This window comes from Puntigrus tetrazona, chromosome 1, assembly GCF_018831695.1.
Source record: "Puntigrus tetrazona isolate hp1 chromosome 1, ASM1883169v1, whole genome shotgun sequence".
Classification (NCBI taxonomy): Eukaryota; Metazoa; Chordata; class Actinopteri; order Cypriniformes; family Cyprinidae; genus Puntigrus; species Puntigrus tetrazona.
Genome location: NC_056699.1, coordinates 11,996,941 through 12,017,686, shown reverse-complemented (window position 1 = coordinate 12,017,686; position 20,746 = coordinate 11,996,941). Strand labels below are relative to the sequence as shown.

The 20,746-nt window shown below is 37.8% G+C and overlaps 1 protein-coding gene across 1 annotated transcript in view; it reads left to right on the top strand.

Annotated features, from left to right (window-relative positions):
- ndst3 (N-deacetylase/N-sulfotransferase (heparan glucosaminyl) 3) overlaps nt 1–20,746 on the top strand; it is a 134,525-nt gene that overhangs the window by 77,208 nt on the left and 36,571 nt on the right. Inside the window, exons 4-5 of the mRNA XM_043250940.1 lie at nt 9,395–9,803; nt 11,716–12,957. Coding sequence (XP_043106875.1) covers nt 11,974–12,957 — 984 coding nt within the window. The 5' untranslated portion in view covers nt 9,395–9,803; nt 11,716–11,973. The remainder of the gene's footprint in view (nt 1–9,394; nt 9,804–11,715; nt 12,958–20,746) is intronic.

The window sequence follows — 20,746 nt, the reverse complement described above, 5'->3', positions numbered from 1 at the left end:
GCACTCTGAATGGAAGGCATTTAAAAAAGATACAACTCATCAAACTGCCACGGAAGTCACACCAGATCATTTTTCTCGGTACAATATGAGGTGAATATTATGTCCTCTGTCTCAGATAATGATTAAATTGTGGATTTTAGTGTCTTAAGTGACTCTTTAAAAGATGTCATTTCAATGAAGTGCGTGACAGTTTTGAAATTTGGGTTCTGTTTATATATTACATATATTATTAGCATCATTATGTACTGATTATTTCGGTTTGGATTTATGAAAGGTTGTTACTTGGGAGATGATGCCCTTTGGTGCAGCGCTACTGATAACAAAAAACTCTCACGAGACCGGTGTTAATGTCACTAACGTAATTACTGACAAGACTTCTTCTTGAGGGATGTTTTTAGATTTCATCTGCAATAACAGAGAAAGAGAAAGTTCAAAAATATGTAATAAAACTATTTAATAATCTTGACAAAATATGACTAGAAATATGACACATTGTGTGTGTGTGTGTGTGTATATGAGGTAGAAAGTTTTTTTTTAATAAACTAATATTATTCCGACAGAACTGCTGTTCTTTTGAAATTTCTATTCATTTTGCTGTTTTATTAAATAATAGCAAGAATTGTTTCTTGAGCACCAAGTCAACAAATTAAAATACTTTCTGAAGAATCATGTGACACTAAAATTGAGTATTCTTATTCTTATTCTTAATCTTATTTACATTATGCGATGTTTCAGTGTAAGTTATTGACCTTTTTTTTTTTTTTTTTTAATAAAAAGGGATCTATCTACACAAGTCTAAAACTGCTCAGAATGTAGATAGATTATAATCCTAAGGCAAGGATATGTATGCATTTACATCACTGCATAAACCACTGTAACAAACTTACCACTAAACAATGATGGTCAGAAATACAAGTCTGAGAAACTACAAAATCACTGGTCGATTCCGATTTTACTGCTTTAGGTCTGTGAGATGAAACGTTTACTTTATGCTGAGAAAACATTTCGCTGTCACGGGTGCTTAATAAATCAGTTATCAGATCCCAAATATGCGATTACTGCCTGAGCCCTCCGTGTCATCATATTCATATTACTGCACTCAGCAAAAGAGCAGTTGCCAAAAGTAAAGTGGTTTGGCCAGGGTGATGGAGAGAGAGAGAGAGAGAGACAAGGAGGGAGGTGGAAGGGAGAAAGATGGAGAAAAAAAAGAAGTAAAACAGGAGAGACAATGTGAGGTGGGAGAGAGGAAGGAAGAGAGAGAAAGAGAGATGACTTGTATTGGCAGTGAAAAACGTGTCCAGAATGATCATATCTCAGTGACAGGGAAGCTACTCAGCAGAAGTGGGGAGTGTGTAAATGATCTGCCCCTGGACACACACACATACACATGCACACACACTGACCTTGCTCAGTCATGGGGAAAAAATGAAAAAAAAAAAAAACTTGAGTTACGGTGTGAAATTAAAGGCGAGCTACTGCACCTCTCAGTCATAAATCACCATGTAATTACTAGAGTCCATCGATCCCTATCTCTCTCTCTCTGCTCTCTCTGCCTCCTCTCTACATCTCTCTCACACTCGTCATTCTCTCGTTTTTGCCTCCCTTTGTCTCATCTCTTTCATTTAACCTTTTACAGTCGGCCCATCTCTTGCTCTAGATGTATCTATCAGTGGGGCAGAAGTGAAGAGGTGGGTGTAGGCTGAGGTAAGATGAGCACTTCTCCTTAAGCGGTGAAGCTCTGCTTTGGTTGTCGTATAATGAATAAGGCCCTGAAGTTGCCGGAGGAAATCGCTCTGTTATTATCGACAGCCTCGGCCACCACCTTTAACTTTGTTACCGTGACTCTATCAAAAAATAAAACAGCAGGGAGCATTCGACACTTCAAACACAAAATATTCATCACAGTTTCTACTAAATCGCACGTACATAATATGTGAGGATCACACTTAAAGGGACAGTCAAATTTAATGTTTACTTATCCTCAAGTTGATCCAAACCTATGGCATTCTTTCTTCTGTGGAACATATTTTGGAAAATGTCTGGTAAGCAGCATAAGCTCACTACAAAAACGTGATTAACATTTTGCAAAGCTCAATTAAAACACCATTAAACACCTTTTATTCCTTTTCACCGATACAGTGTAATGATTGCAGTGACAGATTATTGATTCAAAATACTTGTTTTCCCACGGTTCCTTGAACATTATGAACTGTTTGCATTACATGTAGTGGATATATAAAACAACTTGCATTGCTCTTCACAGATATGATTATAATGACAGATTATTGATTCGAAAGGCTAATTTTACCACGGTTTCTTATGACCTAAAAACTCTTTTGTTTGCATCACATAACCGGCTCCCTGTGTATTTTTTCATGTGGTTAACTTGCTCACTGGCTCACCTCATACAGTACTGCGCTTGCGATGCAGAGCATTCAAATACAAGTCAAGATAGGCGATTTGCAGAAGCAAGTAAAAATGGCAAGGTTGCGTCGGTAAATGTTTTTATCTCACATTTGTTTCAGTTATTACTGTCTATAGGTTTTACAGTAATGTTTGGTGTAGGCGGTATGCTATTTTCAAATGCAATAGCATTAACCCTTTAGCTCCACACAACTGCTGCTATAAGCAACGTAATTTAAAGGCTGCCAGATTTACAGATAAAACAGAAAGCCACACTCATTGGACAGTAACATAATTTTGCTGAAATGTCAGCATATGCACATTTTTTACAACGTTATGTACCTACCTGGGTTGCTATATAAAGTACAGTAGTGGCATCAAATTTTACATCTAAAGGATGATCTGGACAGTGTTCAACAAAGATTTCCCCTCCATTCTGATGTACAATGTCTGTATAGCTCAGTCATGTAAGTATAACTCATATAACTGAATAAAAAATACTGAAATTTCAAAAACTGCTTGCCAAATTTACGTCAACATATTCTAAATCAGCAATAAAATTTTATCCTCAAAAGACACTGAAAGGCTTTATATGTTGAGCATGAGTTTTATGACTCCAAGCATCATCAAACAGCAAGAACTGTTGTAAGAAAATGAATTAGCAAATTTTTCATTTGGTATTTGGCTCTTTTTTTTTCTTTTGGAAGACAGGGCTTCCTTTTCGAGAGCCACCATATTGGCATTCTCCCATTTAGCCTAAGTGGATTGTTGCAGCTATATATTGTCTCTGTAGGACCCTAGCTGTCCTCAAAAACACTTCGATGAACCACTTACATACTGCATGGTACTCATCAAAGACCAAAAGGAGGGATACAATCGGTGAAACTTACCAGTGCTGAAAATCGTAGAATGCTGCTTGTCCAAACAGATTAACAAATAAAGTAATGCTTCGAAGTGAGGTTTCCGCTGCACACCTTAATGACACCGACATTTATCTGTCACAAAAACTTGAGTCAGTGAGTAGGTGAGCAAGAACAAATCTGTTTGTGTGTGTGTGTGTGTAACTGTCTGTGTGCTGGTCTCCTGACACAATGACAAGTGTACTAAAAACATTCACACATTCACACCAACTGGAAAGAAATACGACAAAAATGCAAAGAATCTGTATAGCTTTTGTAATATTGAAACACATGATGCAGTAAATGGTGTTGATAAATACTTTCATGTTTTAAAAACTCTGCAGTTCCAGTGAAATTCTCTTTACACAAAAGGGTTTCTTTTAAGTGACACTAGGTCAGCCTAATGTGCTTAGCTCGTTCTCATCTGTTACTGGGTAGGTGGATATGCGCAATTGTGGTTACTTTGATTCAGTTAGACTGAAACTGATCAATGAAGAAAGTCATTTCAGGAGTCATTTAGGCATTGATCAACTGAAAATATGTGTGTGCCTATTGCTCTGGCCTGAGGACAGGTTTATAAAATAAGAGGTACAATGTGATGGATTGCAAGTGCTTTATAAGAAGAATACACAATTTGAGGGGTGCATTGCTGTTTTCAGTATTTGGTGTATTGTAGATGAAAGCACTATTGTTTCCTTAGAATTTCTGTGTCTTGTAATGTTTATGCTATTTTACTGCTGAGAAATAATGTTTTAAATATTAGAACACTGCATATATTATCGGTTAAGTCAACACTAAACTCTATAAGAATTATTTAGAAATGGAGGGAACATCAGTTATTAATGATACAAAGCATCCATTTTTTTAAAGCGACTTCCTGTGTGACTAACTCAGGCAGAAATGAAAAAATGCACCATGTTGCTTGTCAAAAGTGAAATGGAAGTGCACTTTCTCTTGATTGTTTCAAACTAGTTTTTTTCAAAGTGTTTTCAAAAACTTGTATTTGTGTAGTCTTGCATGCAGGAAGCTCTTTTATTTCTACTCCACTAGATTCTGTTTGAACAGAATAATCCAGTACTTTCTCCAATAGTACAAAGCTCACAGTGTCTTTACATCTCTAAAAGTCCTATTTTCACCTGACATCAACTAAGATTATACATTGTGAAGTTTTAATATAACCATCTCTTCCAATTAAAGGGAGCTGAGGTACAGAAACCTTACTAACTGTTTAAAAATAGCTGATCAATTCAGACATGCTACGTATATAATTCTAGGCTTTTCATTTGCATTGGTCTCATGATGGATAATGCTGAGGGAAATCACGGTCCGTTACTCTCAAGCATAAACAGTCCTCTGCATTCATAACCATAGTTCATAAAGATGTCTTAAGTGTGTTAGCAATAAAACTTTAATCTGTTGTGGACCATTTCTGCAGCACCAAACAGAATTGGAAAAAACTGTGTTAGTTGCTTGGCTGGCACGTTCAACCCCATGGTATGGAACCTCGGTCGCTACCATCTTTGTTTATTGTTTATTATTTTTAGGTTAACCTTAACTCTACACTTACCATCCAGTGACCCTTAAATAAAGCTAAAATAAAATATATTTTGTATTGCTTTATTTAAGACTCACTGGATGGTACGTGTAGAGATAAGGTTAACCTAAAAATGTTGCTTCGAAATACTACTTGTCAAAAATGTAATTAAATTAAATTGTGTTTAATAGATAACCAAATATTGGTTTACTGCAAATAGGTCATTATTTTATTTTATTTTATTTTAAATGTTTAACATAGCGCAAATAACTGAACAAATATTTAAAAAAATGTATAATAATAATTATACGTAATATAAACATTTTGATTGAAAGTGTAATTTCCAATTACAATTAAAAAAAATTCCAGATAATTTTTCTGATGTGATTATCACTCATGATAGTTTTAATTTATTTAGTTTTACTTAAATTCATATGTTTCTGGTTGTGCAAATGTTTTGAAAATGCAACTACAATCAACTTACACATTAAACAGGGATTAAATCAAGTACTTGTATTATTATAAAAAAGGATTTCAGCTTTATTGTAAACTTTCCAGCAATGAAAAAGTCCATCTGATTTTTTTTATTTATTTATTTAGTTTTTCCTAGGTTAATCTACCTCTATTAAGGACCCATTTAAAGTGCTTGTCAAGGATGCCTGAAGAACACTCAAAAACGTTAAGAGAACGTTTCCCAGATAAGCCTGGCTGATTTGCTGATGGAAAATGATGTGTGTCTGCTGACAGGCTGCTTGAAGTATAGTTGTTGGCTGTCATAGTGATGCTATCTCTTCACCAATCAAAGCGCAGGTAGGGGATGACAGGGAATTTATCTCTGTGTTAGAGAGCTCTATATCTCATGGCCTCAATTACAGCATAGAGTGTTAAGCCTTCATTCAGAGGAGTGTGTATGTATGTGCGTGTGTTTTTGATGGTGTAAAAGAGGAAGAAAGACATGAATCAACAGCAATACCCTGACAGCAAGCAGGGGGTTTTGAAGCCCTGATAGAAAGATCACACAGTAGCGATGTTCTTGAATGTGTGTGTGTGTGTGTGGGTGTGTGTGTTTGTGTGTGTGTGTGTCTGTTTGTGAAGACTGGAAAAGAAAGATATAACATACTATAATTGTGATGCTAAAATGTGACTTTACATTTATTGTTAGTATGTGCATAAACATTGAGCTGCATCTGATATTCACCATTTCAAACGGAGGTTGCCAGGTGGAAAAAAATTAACAAAATTTTATTAAAAATGGCAGTGAGGTCAGAAAATGTATTTAAAATTTACTATGTAAAACCAAGTCTGTTTTTTCTTCTTAAGTGAGGTATATTGTTATTAATGGGTCACCTCTGCATAGGGTTTACGACCTTATTGAGTCTCCTTCACATGACCCAAATATTCATTTTTTTCCCTGGCTTTGATGGTAAGCCAGCTCAAGTGAAATATTACAGAGACATTTTGCCATTGAAAAACAGCTGACAACAGCATGAATTTCCATGCTGGTTTATGCGGTTTAATTCTGGTTTGCTGCTGGTCTAGCTGGTTCACTATCACAGTCTGTCTGCTCGATCAACAGGGGTTTTTTTTTCTTCTTTTTGCTGACGTAGCTATTGAGGCAGCCTATGTGGGACAAATATCATATCATTATTCAGTGCTTGAGGACAAGTATCCAAAACCCAAATTATGATGGTGGCCAGCTATGCTATCTTTTAAGTGTTATTATTATTACATTTATTCTTATTCTTATTTTAATTATTTTGATCATTGTGCTTTAATTCAATAAGTAATACATTTAATTTTATATACATTTTACAACCAAATACAAGATTTTTATTTATTTATTTTTACTTTGTGATGCTCTGGAAAAGCATTCCTTTGTTTGATGACATCAGTCGGATGTCGTAAAACTTCTCCATCTATATTCATTATTCTGTTGGAAATATGTTAATATACTCAAAGTTGGTAACAACTTCCAGTTTATGCAGACTTGCAGACATTGCCTGATTTTTTGCATCTTTAAAACAGCCAATTTTAAAAGTACTTTGTAACTTGTCAGCTACACTTTTGTATGGAAATTCAGAGCTGCGTCAAATCTTAAAATATATGAGTTGCATTTATATTATATTACTGAGAATGGTAGCCAAAAATGTTTACAACTTAATAGTTAAAACCTTACTTAATATCGCTGAATCAAACCGATTGCATGTATTTATTCCTTGCTTGTAGCTGTTTAAGAAGACTTATAACTTATAATTTATTCAATTCATAATGAAACATTACACAACATGCAGCATTGGTGCAATACATAGTTCCAAATAGGTGCTAGAAAGATTTTGCTTTAGAGGTGAAACTTTTTTAGTTTCGAGTTTAATAGGAAGTATATTAAACATGCTAATGTTTGAGGCAGTTCATAATTTGCTATAATTTTCTTTTCTTCATGTGGGGGATGGTTTTGATAAGTTAAAGTGTTCTAAAGGGTCCTGGGTTTAAATCTGAACGGATGACTTGAGTGCAACACAATGGATCCATAGACAACTGAGGAGCCTCAATTAGAATAACAAATACAAGCTGGGCTTCCCCTGTCACACACACACAATACACACTCGTCACACACACACAATTGCCCTCTTACACACACACAGCATTCTCTCCTTCTCTCTCACTTACGATTTTCACACACATATTCCCCTCTGTCTTTCTCTCACAAACATACACCTTCTCTCTCTTTTTCACTTTCTTCAGACTCTATAGGGCAGAAAACAATTGGTAGTAAATAATCAAATTAAACGCATGTTTTAGCAAAGAACTGCTGGAAGCTTTCAGCCCCATTAGCTCCAGAAAGGAAGGAGGGAGAAGGGAGAAAGGGGAGGAATGGACAGGGAGGGAAACAGGGATGGAGAGGAGTGGTGGGAGAGCAAGAGGAAGGAGAGCTGAACGCTTGCCAGACCATCACATTTGGCCCAAATGAGGCATACACTAATGCTGCCTCTTCGGAGTATCTAAGAACTGTGTGTGTGTGTGTGTGTGTGTGTGTGTGTGTGTGTGTGTGTGTGTGAGAGATTCTTTGGCTCCTGTCTGTATCAGCTCATCAGACTTGCAGGCCACCCAACAGAAGCTCTCATCCTGCTTTAAATAGCTGTTTAACTTTGAGCGTGTGTATGTGTTTGCATGCCCATAGTGAGTGCTGGTTTGTTCTAATCGAATCACACAGGGTTTTGAATCGCGGAGTGCACTCGTGTTTGTTGTATTGCATCGTAAAAACGTCTCTAATGACCTCCTAGGTTATTTATGGCTATAATAGTTTATGGTTCTTCATATATTATCAGTTTTAAAAAATCTCTAAGCGTCAACTAAAACTGTACCTCCCTTTAAAACCCGTGTAAAATCACATCAATCTTTTTATCCCAGTCGTGGTTAATTCTGCAGAACAGTTTGGTCCACGTTGCCTTTAGCATTTCCGCAGCAGTCAGCACTGTCCTGATTCATTTTGATTTAAACCCTCAAACCGTTTTGATTTACGAAACGCAAAACAGAAAATCCTACTCGTGGAAACCAGACTGAGTGATTCCGAAGGGCTTTGGAATAAAATGCAAAGAGAAGTATGATGTTAGGATGATGATCTGGGACTGGAGGATTTTTTCTTTGAAAAGGAAATCACACGCGTCTGTTTAACAAATACATTCAGGTTTTTTATTCTCATCTGTCCCATAGCCCGCCGTGCTGTGGCTATTTTTAATATTGGATTTTTATTAATGTTCTGAGTCTGTAATAACAGGAATCTAAAGCGAGCATGCTTCTTGAGGAAAATATAATGCTTCAATTATACACCACCATACTGCCCAGCAGGGACAATGTGTTTGTCTGAGAAATATTATGGATCTTACTCTTTTTAGTATAAAAAGGTGACGCGCATCACGATAAACTTAAAAAGCATAAATGCATTCGGCAAGCATAAACAAATAGATCATTTTTATTTTGCTTATCAAAAACATAATTAAAAAATATTTTACCATTTAATATATATTTTTATATATATATATATATTTAACAAATATTTTACCACAAGTGTTTGCTGAAATATACGCTACACACCCTTACTATTTACTTAATTTTTACATACTATATAAATTATACATAAATATAAGACATTTGAACAATACATGTGTCTTTTAAAAATACTGTATAATATTTGGTATCAGTTAACAGGATTTTGCTCTTCGTTGTCTGACAAAATTACTTATTTTTTTAAAATTAGTAACGCTAATTTATTTTTATAAATCAGTTGCCATTTAAACTATAGCCTACTACTATGTTCTTATGCTTATCATCATTATTAAACTAAGAATTTAATTGGTAGCTGGGGATAGGCTACCATAATAGAAAAGTATTAGCATTTGTCACACTCCATATTATACTATGCAGCTTACGTTACATTACATATCATAACATAAAGTGCCAATCACTCATCATCTATCCCTCTCTCTCTCTCTCTCTCTCTCTCTCTCTCTCTCTCTCTCTCTCTCTCTCTCTCTCTCTCTCTCTCTCTTTCTGTTTGGAGGTGAGCTAAAGCGCAGAGAGCGGCAGCAGCGGCACTATTCAGTCACTGGTGACAGTGGAGGGGAGTCGTACGTCTCAGCGCTCCTCTCGGGATATTCTCTTCAGTTCGTCTTTTGAGCGCTCCTCCCGTCTCCAGCCCCGTCTCTCCTCCCGTCTCCAGTCCCGTCTCTCCTCCCGTCTCCCCCGCGCTCCTTTAATCCGTGTCGCAGTGAGAGAGAAAGGGAGAAAGGGGAAGAGGGCGCGGAGAGAATAGCGAACCGGTCCCCGCATCATTCCAGATGGCTGCCTCTGAATCAGCGGATGAGATTGGGCTCTCGGGTTCAGAGCTGTGAGGAGCTGGTGTTCCGGAGAGAGAGGCGGCTCTGGTCTGACAAGCTTCCCGCTCGGCAGTGCCTCGGGTTCGGCTCAAGGTAAGCTCCCTTCGGCTGGAGATAGCGAAAGTGAGGTTTATTTGGAGTTACGTTCAGTGTTGTAACTTTGGGGTGCTGCACGTCTTTGTGTGAGAGATGTGGAGATGCGCTGTGGCGGAATGTCACGTTACCGGTATCCGACCGGAGATACTGAGCGTTTAATTTTGACTCGCGTTGTCGCTTTATCGGTCTTTTACTCAATTATCGTTTGTCTCGATCAGTTCTTTAAGCGCGACTGATAACGGTTTAGTTTTTTGAAGAGCAGCCGTTAATGCGCGAGCACATGTGCACGTCGCCGTTGTATGTAGCCGACCAGGGTCCTGGACTAATTTAAAGTATTTGAAAACATTTTCTGAAATATTATTTCGGATAACAGAACGGCGCAAACCTTTAAACAGTTACTTTCAGAAACCGTGTTTTACACATTTCTTTTTTTTTTATTAAACAGTCGGCTTTTATTAAAATTTTTCGAGTTTATTTTTGTGTTTTAGGCATTATTATTTGCATGAAAATGCTGATATTATACAGACACTGTAGCTTGTTTAGGTTTTTAACCAAAAATGTACTGATGTATTTAGTCTGGACATGAGAGGACCGTGCAAAGGAGTGTGTGATACATCAATACTATATTATTAGCAGGCTATTATTTTAAGTTAAAGCAGGCAGAGATCTCGTCTTCTGCGATGTTTCCCGGTTCAAAGAATGCGCCGCCTCGCGGGGAAACACGCACGCGCGCGCACACGTTAGTTGCACTATATTAGTAAGGACATCTCACAGACGCCGTTTTTTAGTGATGCTATTTATTACACAAGAAAACTACACAAACCTGTTGACGCTAGTTATAAAACTAAACCTGATTTGGTTGACTTAATTGTGAGGGCCACTTGAAATATTTTTGTTTTCAGAAGTATTAGGCTTGTAATAGCCAAATCTGCACAGATCAGGATAGGCTGCAGACTGCACTGAACTCGCCGATTATTCGGTTAATAATAATGGTTGAGCAGTAAAATAATATCCCAATACATGCATCCTGATAACACTCATAGTGTAACGTAAATGTAAATCATTAGAGTGTCACAATCTGTAATAATCCGCTCTCTAAGTAAAGCCTGTGTCTCAGTTATAACGTGTAAAAATGTTCTTTCGGTAATCTCAGTTTTCTTCCACTGTGAAATTCATCCTGCACCTCGATCTCACATTCCTACCTTCTTGAATTCCCCTGTGATGTTCTCGCACTGCGCTGTAATCTGTTATTTCAATCTTGTGTAATTCATGTCCCTTTAATTACGTACTCCGATATCACACAGACCGTGACGTGCATGTAGTCGCACACACACATAAACAGAGTGAACAAGTGCACTTGTTGGATGTACTAGATTCAATGTGCTGATGCATGTACTAGTCAGTGCATTTAATGACAATATATATTTATTTTCTCCAAAAAATCCTCATTGCATTTGCCCCTACCTGCTTTAGGGTGTTTTCAAAGAGAAAACGAAAGTGTATGCTCAGCCACCATCTCTTTTTTTTATGCAGACACAACCTTAAAGATAAAATGCATTCGTGCCTGATTACCTGATGCACACAAAGTATATGTGTGACATAGTTGATTCCCATTAGACAAATGATGAATTTCTCCCTTAGAGTCACCCTGAGGCTCCTATTGGCTCATCCTCCAACTTCCTATTTATATACGGCCAATCACACACTCCTCCCGGGAAGTGTTGGCCACAGCTGGTGAAGTGTTGATTGAAAACAACCTGAAGGCTGACGGCTGTATTGCCCCTCAAGAGCATCCATACACACCCTTGATGAACACTTCTGTGACAGAAAAACACACACATCTCAGAGATGCTTAAAGTTATACTAAAATATGAATTTGCTTGTCTTTTGTCATCTGTATTCTCTGCAGGATTGTTGGCGGTCAGGAGGAATCTCAGGACATGGAGGGTTGCTAGTTGGATGAGGATTCGTTTAAGGAGCAGCTGAGAGTGTTGTGTCACAAAACTCTTTCGGTGGCTTGTCTTGGAAGCGAATTTGCCAGTTTTGTGAGATGGTCACATGACTGCAGCATGATTACCAAAAAAGCCAATTTGCAGCTTTAGCCCGCCTCAGCGAACAATCAGAGACTCCCACCCACACGCACTCCCACACATGTGCGCCGTTTGCCATGAATCTGGCCACCAAGCTGCGGAGGAATCTGAGGAGGCTGGTCATCCTCCTCGCCACCTTCTGTATGGTCAGCGTTTTAGTCTCCGCCTACTACCTTTACACAGGCTCCACCCAAGAACTGGACCTTGCGGACCGCGCTGTGGGTCCGGACTGTGCCGACCTCCGGGCGCTCCCTTTCCGACAGTCAGAGCCTCGGACGCCTAAACCGATCGATCCGTCACGTAAGGATCCGGTGGTGTTGGTATTTGTAGAGAGTCAGTATTCTCAGCTGGGACAGGACATCATCGCCATTTTAGAATCCAACCAATTTCGTTACCATGCCGAAATTGCGCCAGGCAAGGGTGACATCCCGCCTCTAACGCACAAAGGCCGTGGACGCTACGCACTGGTCATCTACGAGAACCTTCTCAAATATGTCGGCATGGACGCATGGAACCGTGACCTTCTGGATAAATACTGTGCTGAATACAGCGTCGGAGTCATTGCGTTTCATCGAGCAAGTGAAAACTCCCAGCCTGCGCTGCAGCTTAGGGGCTTCCCTTTGACCTTGCGAACAAATGTTGCACTTCGAGACTGCTGCGTGAACCCACGCTCGCCTCTGCTTTACATAACGCGGGCGGAAGTGGATCGTGGCCACTTACCCGGAGAGGACTGGACTGTGTTTCAGTTCAACCATTCCACGTATGAACCAGTCCTATTGGCTAAAACCCGGCCCAGTGAGAGTGGAGCGGCCCAGGTCATAACTGGTCCCCAGGGTCTCCATGCCACCGTGGTGCAGGACTTGGGCCTGTACGATGGGGTGCAGCGTGTGCTGTTCGGACATGGGCTGAGCTACTGGTTACACAGACTTATATTGGTGGATGCCATCGCTTATCTCACAGGCAGGAAGCTGTCACGATCTCTGGAACGTTACATCCTGGTTGACATAGATGATATTTTCGTGGGGAAGAAAGGGACAAGGATGAACGTGAATGACGTGAAGGTAAGAATATAAATAAATGTAAATGCATTTTCAGTCACACTTTATTTTAAGTTTTCACTCTTAACTACAATTACTGCTTATTAATAGTTAATGAGGTAGTTGTTAAGTTTAGGTATTGGGCATAAGGATGTAGAATACGATCATGCAGAATATATATTTAATATCGCTTTATACAATAAGTACTAAGACAAACAGCCAATATGCTAGTAATACGCATGCTAGTTAAAATAGTTAATAGTTAGTTAATAAGCAATTAGTTAAAAAGTGAGAATTACCAAAAGCAATTAATAAATAATTAATTAGTGCATTTAAATAGTGATAGGATACATCAACAGAGACTTTTAGTGTACGCACACAAAAATAATTTCCAATCTGTTCCCACTAATCACCAAAGACAAAACAAAGACTAGTACCCAAGCTCTAATTAGCTGTGTGGGATTTTGGAAAAAGCATTTGGTTGATATTTAGTCTGAGTTCCCCTTCGCAGGTGTTCACGTCTGATTTACTGAATGCGAATGTTTTTGTGGACAAGAAGGGGATGGTGTGTGTGTGTGTGTGTGTTTGTGTGTGTGCGTCACTGAATTGGAGTGGGTGTTTGAGTTGGCCTCAGTCAGTATAAAGAGGCTATTTAGAGGGACAAGAGCAGTAAAATGGTGTTCATTCTCTCTTTCACACACTCATTCATAATCTCGTTCCCACGTTTGGCCCCTCTCGGAGGCTGTTCAACAGATTGAAGGGCCGCTCACACTCCATTGTGAGATGACTTCATGACTTCCAGAGCTTTTAGTTTGAAGTGCATGCACATGAGTGTATATAAATTAATGTGGGCATTATACAACTATTAGAAATGGATACACTGATATGAGATACTCAAATATTTAGCGCATTTTAATTAAAAAAGGAAAATTCTGAAAATTGTACTGATTTTGTTCTAAATCTGTATGATGGTATTTATTCTATTTTTTCGTGGAACTCAGAGTACAGTTTTTTATAAATTGTTCCACAGTTCTTTGTAAAGTTTGTAGCGAAATGTTAAAAGACAGAAAACAACATGAAAGTAGTCCATACAAGTCTTCTCTAGCAATCTGATGTGCGAGGAGCAGACTAAAATGAAATTAAATGAATGAAAATTTAATGAATATCCAGTTGGGAAAATTCAGTACAATGGCAGTGCATTGTGACTCACTTTAATGCTTAACAGAGCTTTTAAAGAGTGTCACCAAAAAAAAAAAAAAAAAGGTTCCAGGTCTGAAAATGGCAAAGCTCAGAGCCCTTAAAGCACACTAAATCTAAGGCTAAGTGGATTCCATCATTTATCATGTTAAGGAACTCGCGTGTCAGGTTTGGAACAAATTTTGGGTGAAACTTTTTTAATGCATTTAAGCAGTTTTAGAACATTTAAATGGACATGTTGGTAAGTACAAATTGAGGAAACGCGTATTTCTGTGGCGTACCCATACATATTTAATACGGGCGATTATAAATGAGGTACCCAACATTCACACATCTTTGTCACATTTTAAAATATTGAACCCACTGAACACAGGAAAGGCACATTCTTTATGCTTTCTCCTTATGGGTCATTTCCTTGTTAACAGTCCCTCCGATTTCAAACAAAAAGACTCCATAAACAGCGTGATACCATTATACCTAGCATGGGTACACATTTAATTTCCGAATCTAATGTTCTCTGTGAAAGGTTAGTGGCTAAGCACGTGACACCTCCCCAGATGTTGCTAGCTAAGAATGTGCACTGTCAAATTCTTCCCGATTGGTCTGAGCTAATTTAGACCTGGCAAATGAGCCAGCGGTAAGATGGAGGTTCTGGAGGGGGTGCTCAGGGAGAGAATTAGAGCTAGTCGCTCTGGAGCACGACTGGAAATGTCAGCGGAAAATTCCCAGAGGATTCTGGGGAAAAACAAGGCGTGTAGTGATGGGGGAGAGAAGTGGGAAGGCTTTGATCCACCAGCCATTGTTTTAGCCACTGTTACTGCTGGTTATAGAAAAGCCTCTGACTGTTTATGGTGGGCTGTTCCAGAATCCAGAACAGGTGCGTGTGTTTGTGCGCGTGTGAGGAAAGGCCGATACTAAGCCAGTGGAATGAAATGGCAGATAACAGCTAATCAATGGAAACCCATAGTTCTTAACTGGTGGGTCATGAACCAAAAATGGCACACGAGTCTATTCTGATGGAATAAATAATTCTAAATACCGAAAGTAAAATGCAAATAATTACACAATCACACATTGTTAGGTAATGAGGAGAAACAACTCGATGTCATAAAAGGGCATATAAATAGTATGCCAATCCAAAATAAAAACTATGGTATTGATTTATGCAAAAATTAACTTTGGCATGTTTATACAGTACTACACAATGGACAGGATTAGGGTTTGTGGGATAGATGCTTATGATATGCGCCCAACCAGTTTTTTAAGACATATATGAGAAACCTGCATATTATATGCACGTCAAACACCTGAGTATCATGTCAATATTTGCATATTAATGTCAGTTTTGGTTTTTTATTTGACATGCTATTTATACACATTTTCATGAGACCAGGCTCGAAGAAAGCCCTCCATATATATGTCATTGTGTATAAGTAGAAAGTGCTTTGTGTATAGTGGACAACACATTATATTCATTCTCAAAACCAAAAAAAAATTAAAACACACCCAGACTATGTAAAATATGTGTTCGCTTAAACTGAATATATTTTGGGTTCTACAGCAAAACCAGCTGAGAACTGGTTTATAAAATATTTCAGTTAGATTTTTTACTGTATCAATCATACAACGGATACTTTCTGACTTTTGTTAGAATAGGCTCATCTTGTGCTTTTGTAGAGAGTATAGAGATGAGAGAGAGTAAAACAAGAGCCAGAGTGAGAGAGAAAGGAACCCTGTGTGCTCTAGATGTAGGTGTTGTAGATTAGAATGTCACTCTTAGTGACTGGTTGCCATATCTCCCATCAGCCCATGGGGCAGGCTGAAAAAACAGGGGACACCAGTGATAAATGACTTGATGCACACATACACACACTCACAAACACAAATGGGATTTACCCTCACTTTACGTGTGTGTGGATTCCCCAAGCAGAGATTCTGCTGAAATTGCAGTTAAAGTGACCTTGTGTTGGTGATTGTATAACAGGGCATTTCAGCACAGCTTTGTGTAAGTGAAACTGTTGTGTGTGCAAGTGACAGCATGTGTAGTACTGAACTTACACTATAATATAATGAAGTATTTATGAATTTCATTATTTACACTTGGGGAATATATGAATGCTATAATATTATTTAAATTCAAAATTATTTTGTATTTTAATGTAGGCTATTTCAAAACAGTAGTATTAATTGCTTACTGACTCTGAAGACATTGTGAAAATATTGAGAATTAGCCAACCACCATTTTTTATTCTTTTGAGGCTCACGAGCAAAATAAATATTGTAGTTACCAAGAAATTACTTAATAATTTTTTAACTGAATATATTTGACGTCTTTCATGAATTGAAAACTGTGTTTGGCTTCAACGACTGGTTGGTCAAAATTATGGTTTCTTTGAAACAAACCACTTCTTTCATTTTAAAGCAAATGCATAAATATAGAGACTGTTAACTATATCTTGTGGCCCTAGTACACTTACAGCTGGTCATTGTGTCTGCGTGCGCATGGTGAGTATGATTCTTGGCTTTGAAGCAGCATATAGATGAGGATTAAAGACAAATCTGCCACTTGTTCAACTGCAAACTGACTTCAACATGTACTGTAAGACAGAATCACAGCGAAGAGAATCACAATATCAAAGCTATACCTGCACACATTCAGACAGAGAGCAGAATCAAAGTGACTCCTGAAGCCTTCCTCTCACACACCAGCGCAAACATACACACAAATATGGGTTAGAAAACAAGGGAAATGAGAGAGAAGAACAGAACAGCCACTCATTTCCGTTACAGACACTTCTGAAGAGAGAAAGAGTGATTTAAAGGGAGTTAAAGAAATAGAAAATGAAAAAAAGAAAGGCTGAAAATGTACTCACCCTCAGACCGTTCAAGAGATATATGATTTTTTTTTTCTTTGTAGGAGCAGATTTGGAGAAATTTAGAAATGCATCTTTTGCTCACCTATGGATCCTCTTCGGTGATTGTGTGCCATCAGAACGGGACTGCAGAAAACTGATAAAAACATCACAATACTTCACATGCAATCCACACCACTCCAGTCCATCTGTTTTGTGAAGTAAATAACAGCGTTTTTAAGAAGCAAATCTATCACAAAGGCATTTAACTTTAAACCATTTTAAACCAAGTTTTAAAATGACACATTTCATATAAGTTAATTAACGGACTGGATGGAGTTGGGTGGATTTCTTGTGTAATTGTATTATTGTAATGTTTTTATCAGCTGCTTGACACTCATTCTGTTGGCACCCATTCAATACAGAATCCATTAGTGAACTAGAGATGTAACAATTTTTACTAACCAACTACTTGTTGATCGCATTTATGTTTATTTGCTGTTTAGGGACATCTTTCCCTGTTGTGGCTCAGTCTCCACAAACTATATATACATCCCAAATTCTGCCCTGAAGTGCTTATTGAATAAACCAGTTCCTTGTTAACATGACTTCTCTTCCCTGTGGACTGATAAAAAACCCCTGTGAGCCCAAACTCCCGGAAGTTGTCAGATTAGAGCTTGCCAGATTGAGCAAGTGCTTTCCAGTTTCGTGTGCAATATGCATCTGACTGTGGGTGGTTCATGCTGTCTGTGAGTATAGAACTAACAGTTTTAATAGCTGTGTTATATATGTGTTTGCATTTGTTCAGTAATTTAGATATTTTGACACATTTCAAAATCCAACCTTTAACCTTGTAGTGAGAAAAAGTGTAAATGACTAACAATGACACAGCCAATAATAATGTGGATGAAGAAAGTGTGAATAATACATTTTTTTCACACAGAATGTATTTTGGGTGACCTGGTTTGAGTACCAATTTATGTTTTTTTTCAAATCCCACCCCCATTTTTCCACTTTGCTTCCTGTCCAATCTAATTAGTCAAGTCTGAGTAAGGCAAAAAAAACCGAGTGCACACACCAACTTGAACAGCCACCTGTTTCTACATTTCTGGCGAAGTCCCAATTTCAGTGGCAATTTCTCGTTTCTTTTGTATAAACAGACTCCACTGAACGGGAAAACCTTAGGTCAGAGATTTTGTAAATTGGGCTTGATTGTGTAGTGTGCTCTCCGTTATTCTATCAAGTCGACTGACTGAAAGAATGTTGAATAATGCGAACAGTGGCGTGATTTTGGTAGTTTGAAAGTCATGTAAACCTGACACTTTTAGAGCAGATTGAAACTGAAGCATCAGTCTGATGTTAAATCAGAGCTTCAGGAGGTCAAATACAGACCAACCAGAGAAAAACTCACACACCAGACCTATTTTCAGAAAGTATTGATCCAATGATATTTCTGCTCTGAGTAAGATGGAGCTGGTGTATGTGTGTTTCCGTTAAAGGGCTAAGGAGGTTGCTAAGCAGCTGTCTTCATTTTCAGCCGCACACTCACGTCAACAACACACTCACACATGTGTGTCCTCTCACACTTGACACATTATGAGCCGTGTTCGGGAAGCTACTTGCCAAGCTACATAGAATTTAAAGTACAGACTAAAATTGTTTACAAATAACAAAAAGTAGCTACCGAGATTGAAGATAAGTGAATGTTATCTATAAATGCTATATCGTTCAGTTAAAAAAAAAGTAAAAACATCAGTTAAGGCACCAACCTCAGTATATTAATACACATAGATTTACACTGAACCTATAAAGACAATGCAATATTGGAGTTATACAAATTAAATGATAAATAGCAGCGTTTAACAAAATGTATGTTTCATTTTACTTTATAAAAGAAGGCATGCATCCCAATTGAATTAAATAATGTATGTTTGTGCCGGTCCTTTAGAATCAACTGTCTGAATGAAATTGACTTAATAAAACGATTCAAACGTACAATATTTGTGATAAACAGACATTTTAGTAGAGGTCATTGTGGGCTTTATATTCCAATTCCTTTTTTGCAGTTTCAGCCGGTAATTCTGTAGAATTTTAACAATGTTAAATTTATTGCAGTTATTTAGGACATAAAATGTACATGAACACAGCTCTGGCCCAATAGAGTATTAGTTTTGTTAAATAAAGTTTTGCTAAGCTCAGCCAGTATAAATAAACATGGATAGAGAGACAGAGACAGAAAGAGGTTGGTAGGGAGGGGAAACAGAAAGCTATGTTGCTGAGAGAAGAGTGTTGCTGTGACAACAATATGTTTGGCATTTGTGTGGGATTATTTCTTTTTGCCAGCCTTACTTCTCTTCTACCTTTATTTTTGTTTATTCTTTATATCCCCCCTTTACACTAATACAATGTACAAGCTTCAGCAATTGCCGGCTTTAAAAAAAGCACAGTTTATCTAGATGATACTCATCTTCTCTGCATCTGTATCATGGTTCATGCCCCTTCTAATCCAGATTTTACCCAAAAAAGAGCCTGGAAGTGCTTTGAAAATTTAGGCCAAATGTGTTAAAGTCCAGTTGTAGAGATGCCCCTGTGTCAGCAAGAAAGATACACATTATGCTAAGCTGCTTCCACCGCATCACAGGTCAGGAACGGGCTTCTGTTGCAGCTCTCTAAAGGAAAGTTATGTTAAAAACATTCATCCACCTACCTTTGTGAACACGATATAATAGTAACAGCGCCAGAAGAGTCATGTCCATTCAAACTGAGTGCCTCCTTAGATTTCTGAGCCAAGTGAATTTTGAATAGGCAAAAAACAACGTTCGCATCTTTGATAAGCATGTTGTTTGTTTACTGTAGCTTATAATGTTAAAAACACTGTGGTCAGTCCAGTTGAGTTGACCAAGTACAAAAAGTAATGAATTTAGATCTATTTCATACTATGATATAAAACTTAATTTAAGTACTGCTTGATCTTTGAATAATAAATCTTTTAAATTCAGGATATTTAAAGTACACCTGAGGTATACTTGATATAATTCCACGCCATCATTATCAAATATACTACAGTATGTCTTTAATTGGTCGTCAGCACTACTTCTGCACAATTAAAGTGCATTAAGTACAAAATTGGTTGTTCCAAATTAGCAGGCTTTAATTATACCAGTTTAGTATCATAAAAGTGCAATTGCAAGTCATTTTATGGAGTATATACCACTGTATTCTTCTGTATACCCGTCGTGTATTTTGTATATATGCAAGTATGAACAATGTTGGCAAAAATAAAGAATACACACGTAGACACACACAGTCAAACATTAAAAAATACTTTCCAGTAATAAAAGTAATAATTTTCCTCTAGTAATTCTGAGAACGAGGCTTCACTGAGGTAGATTAATAGACATGTACATATATGCGCATGCTCCTTTTTCTCATGGCCTCAGGAATAAGCAATGATTTCATGTCCAATAAATATTACATGCGGAGCCTTTCCCAGATCCCCGGTGCATGCATACACACGTACACATATGCACATAGTCTGCCTTTGAAAAGCATATTTGACCCACAGCAGACCATATTGAGCTTTATGGCTTTAGAACGACATTAAACAGACTGACCGTGGTAAATGCATAAATTACATAGATGGATGGATGGATGGATAGATGGAGAGATAGATGAGAGATAGATAGATAGATAGATAGATAGATAGATAGATAGATAGATAGATAGATAGATAGATAGATAGATAATGTAGATAAATAAAAGTT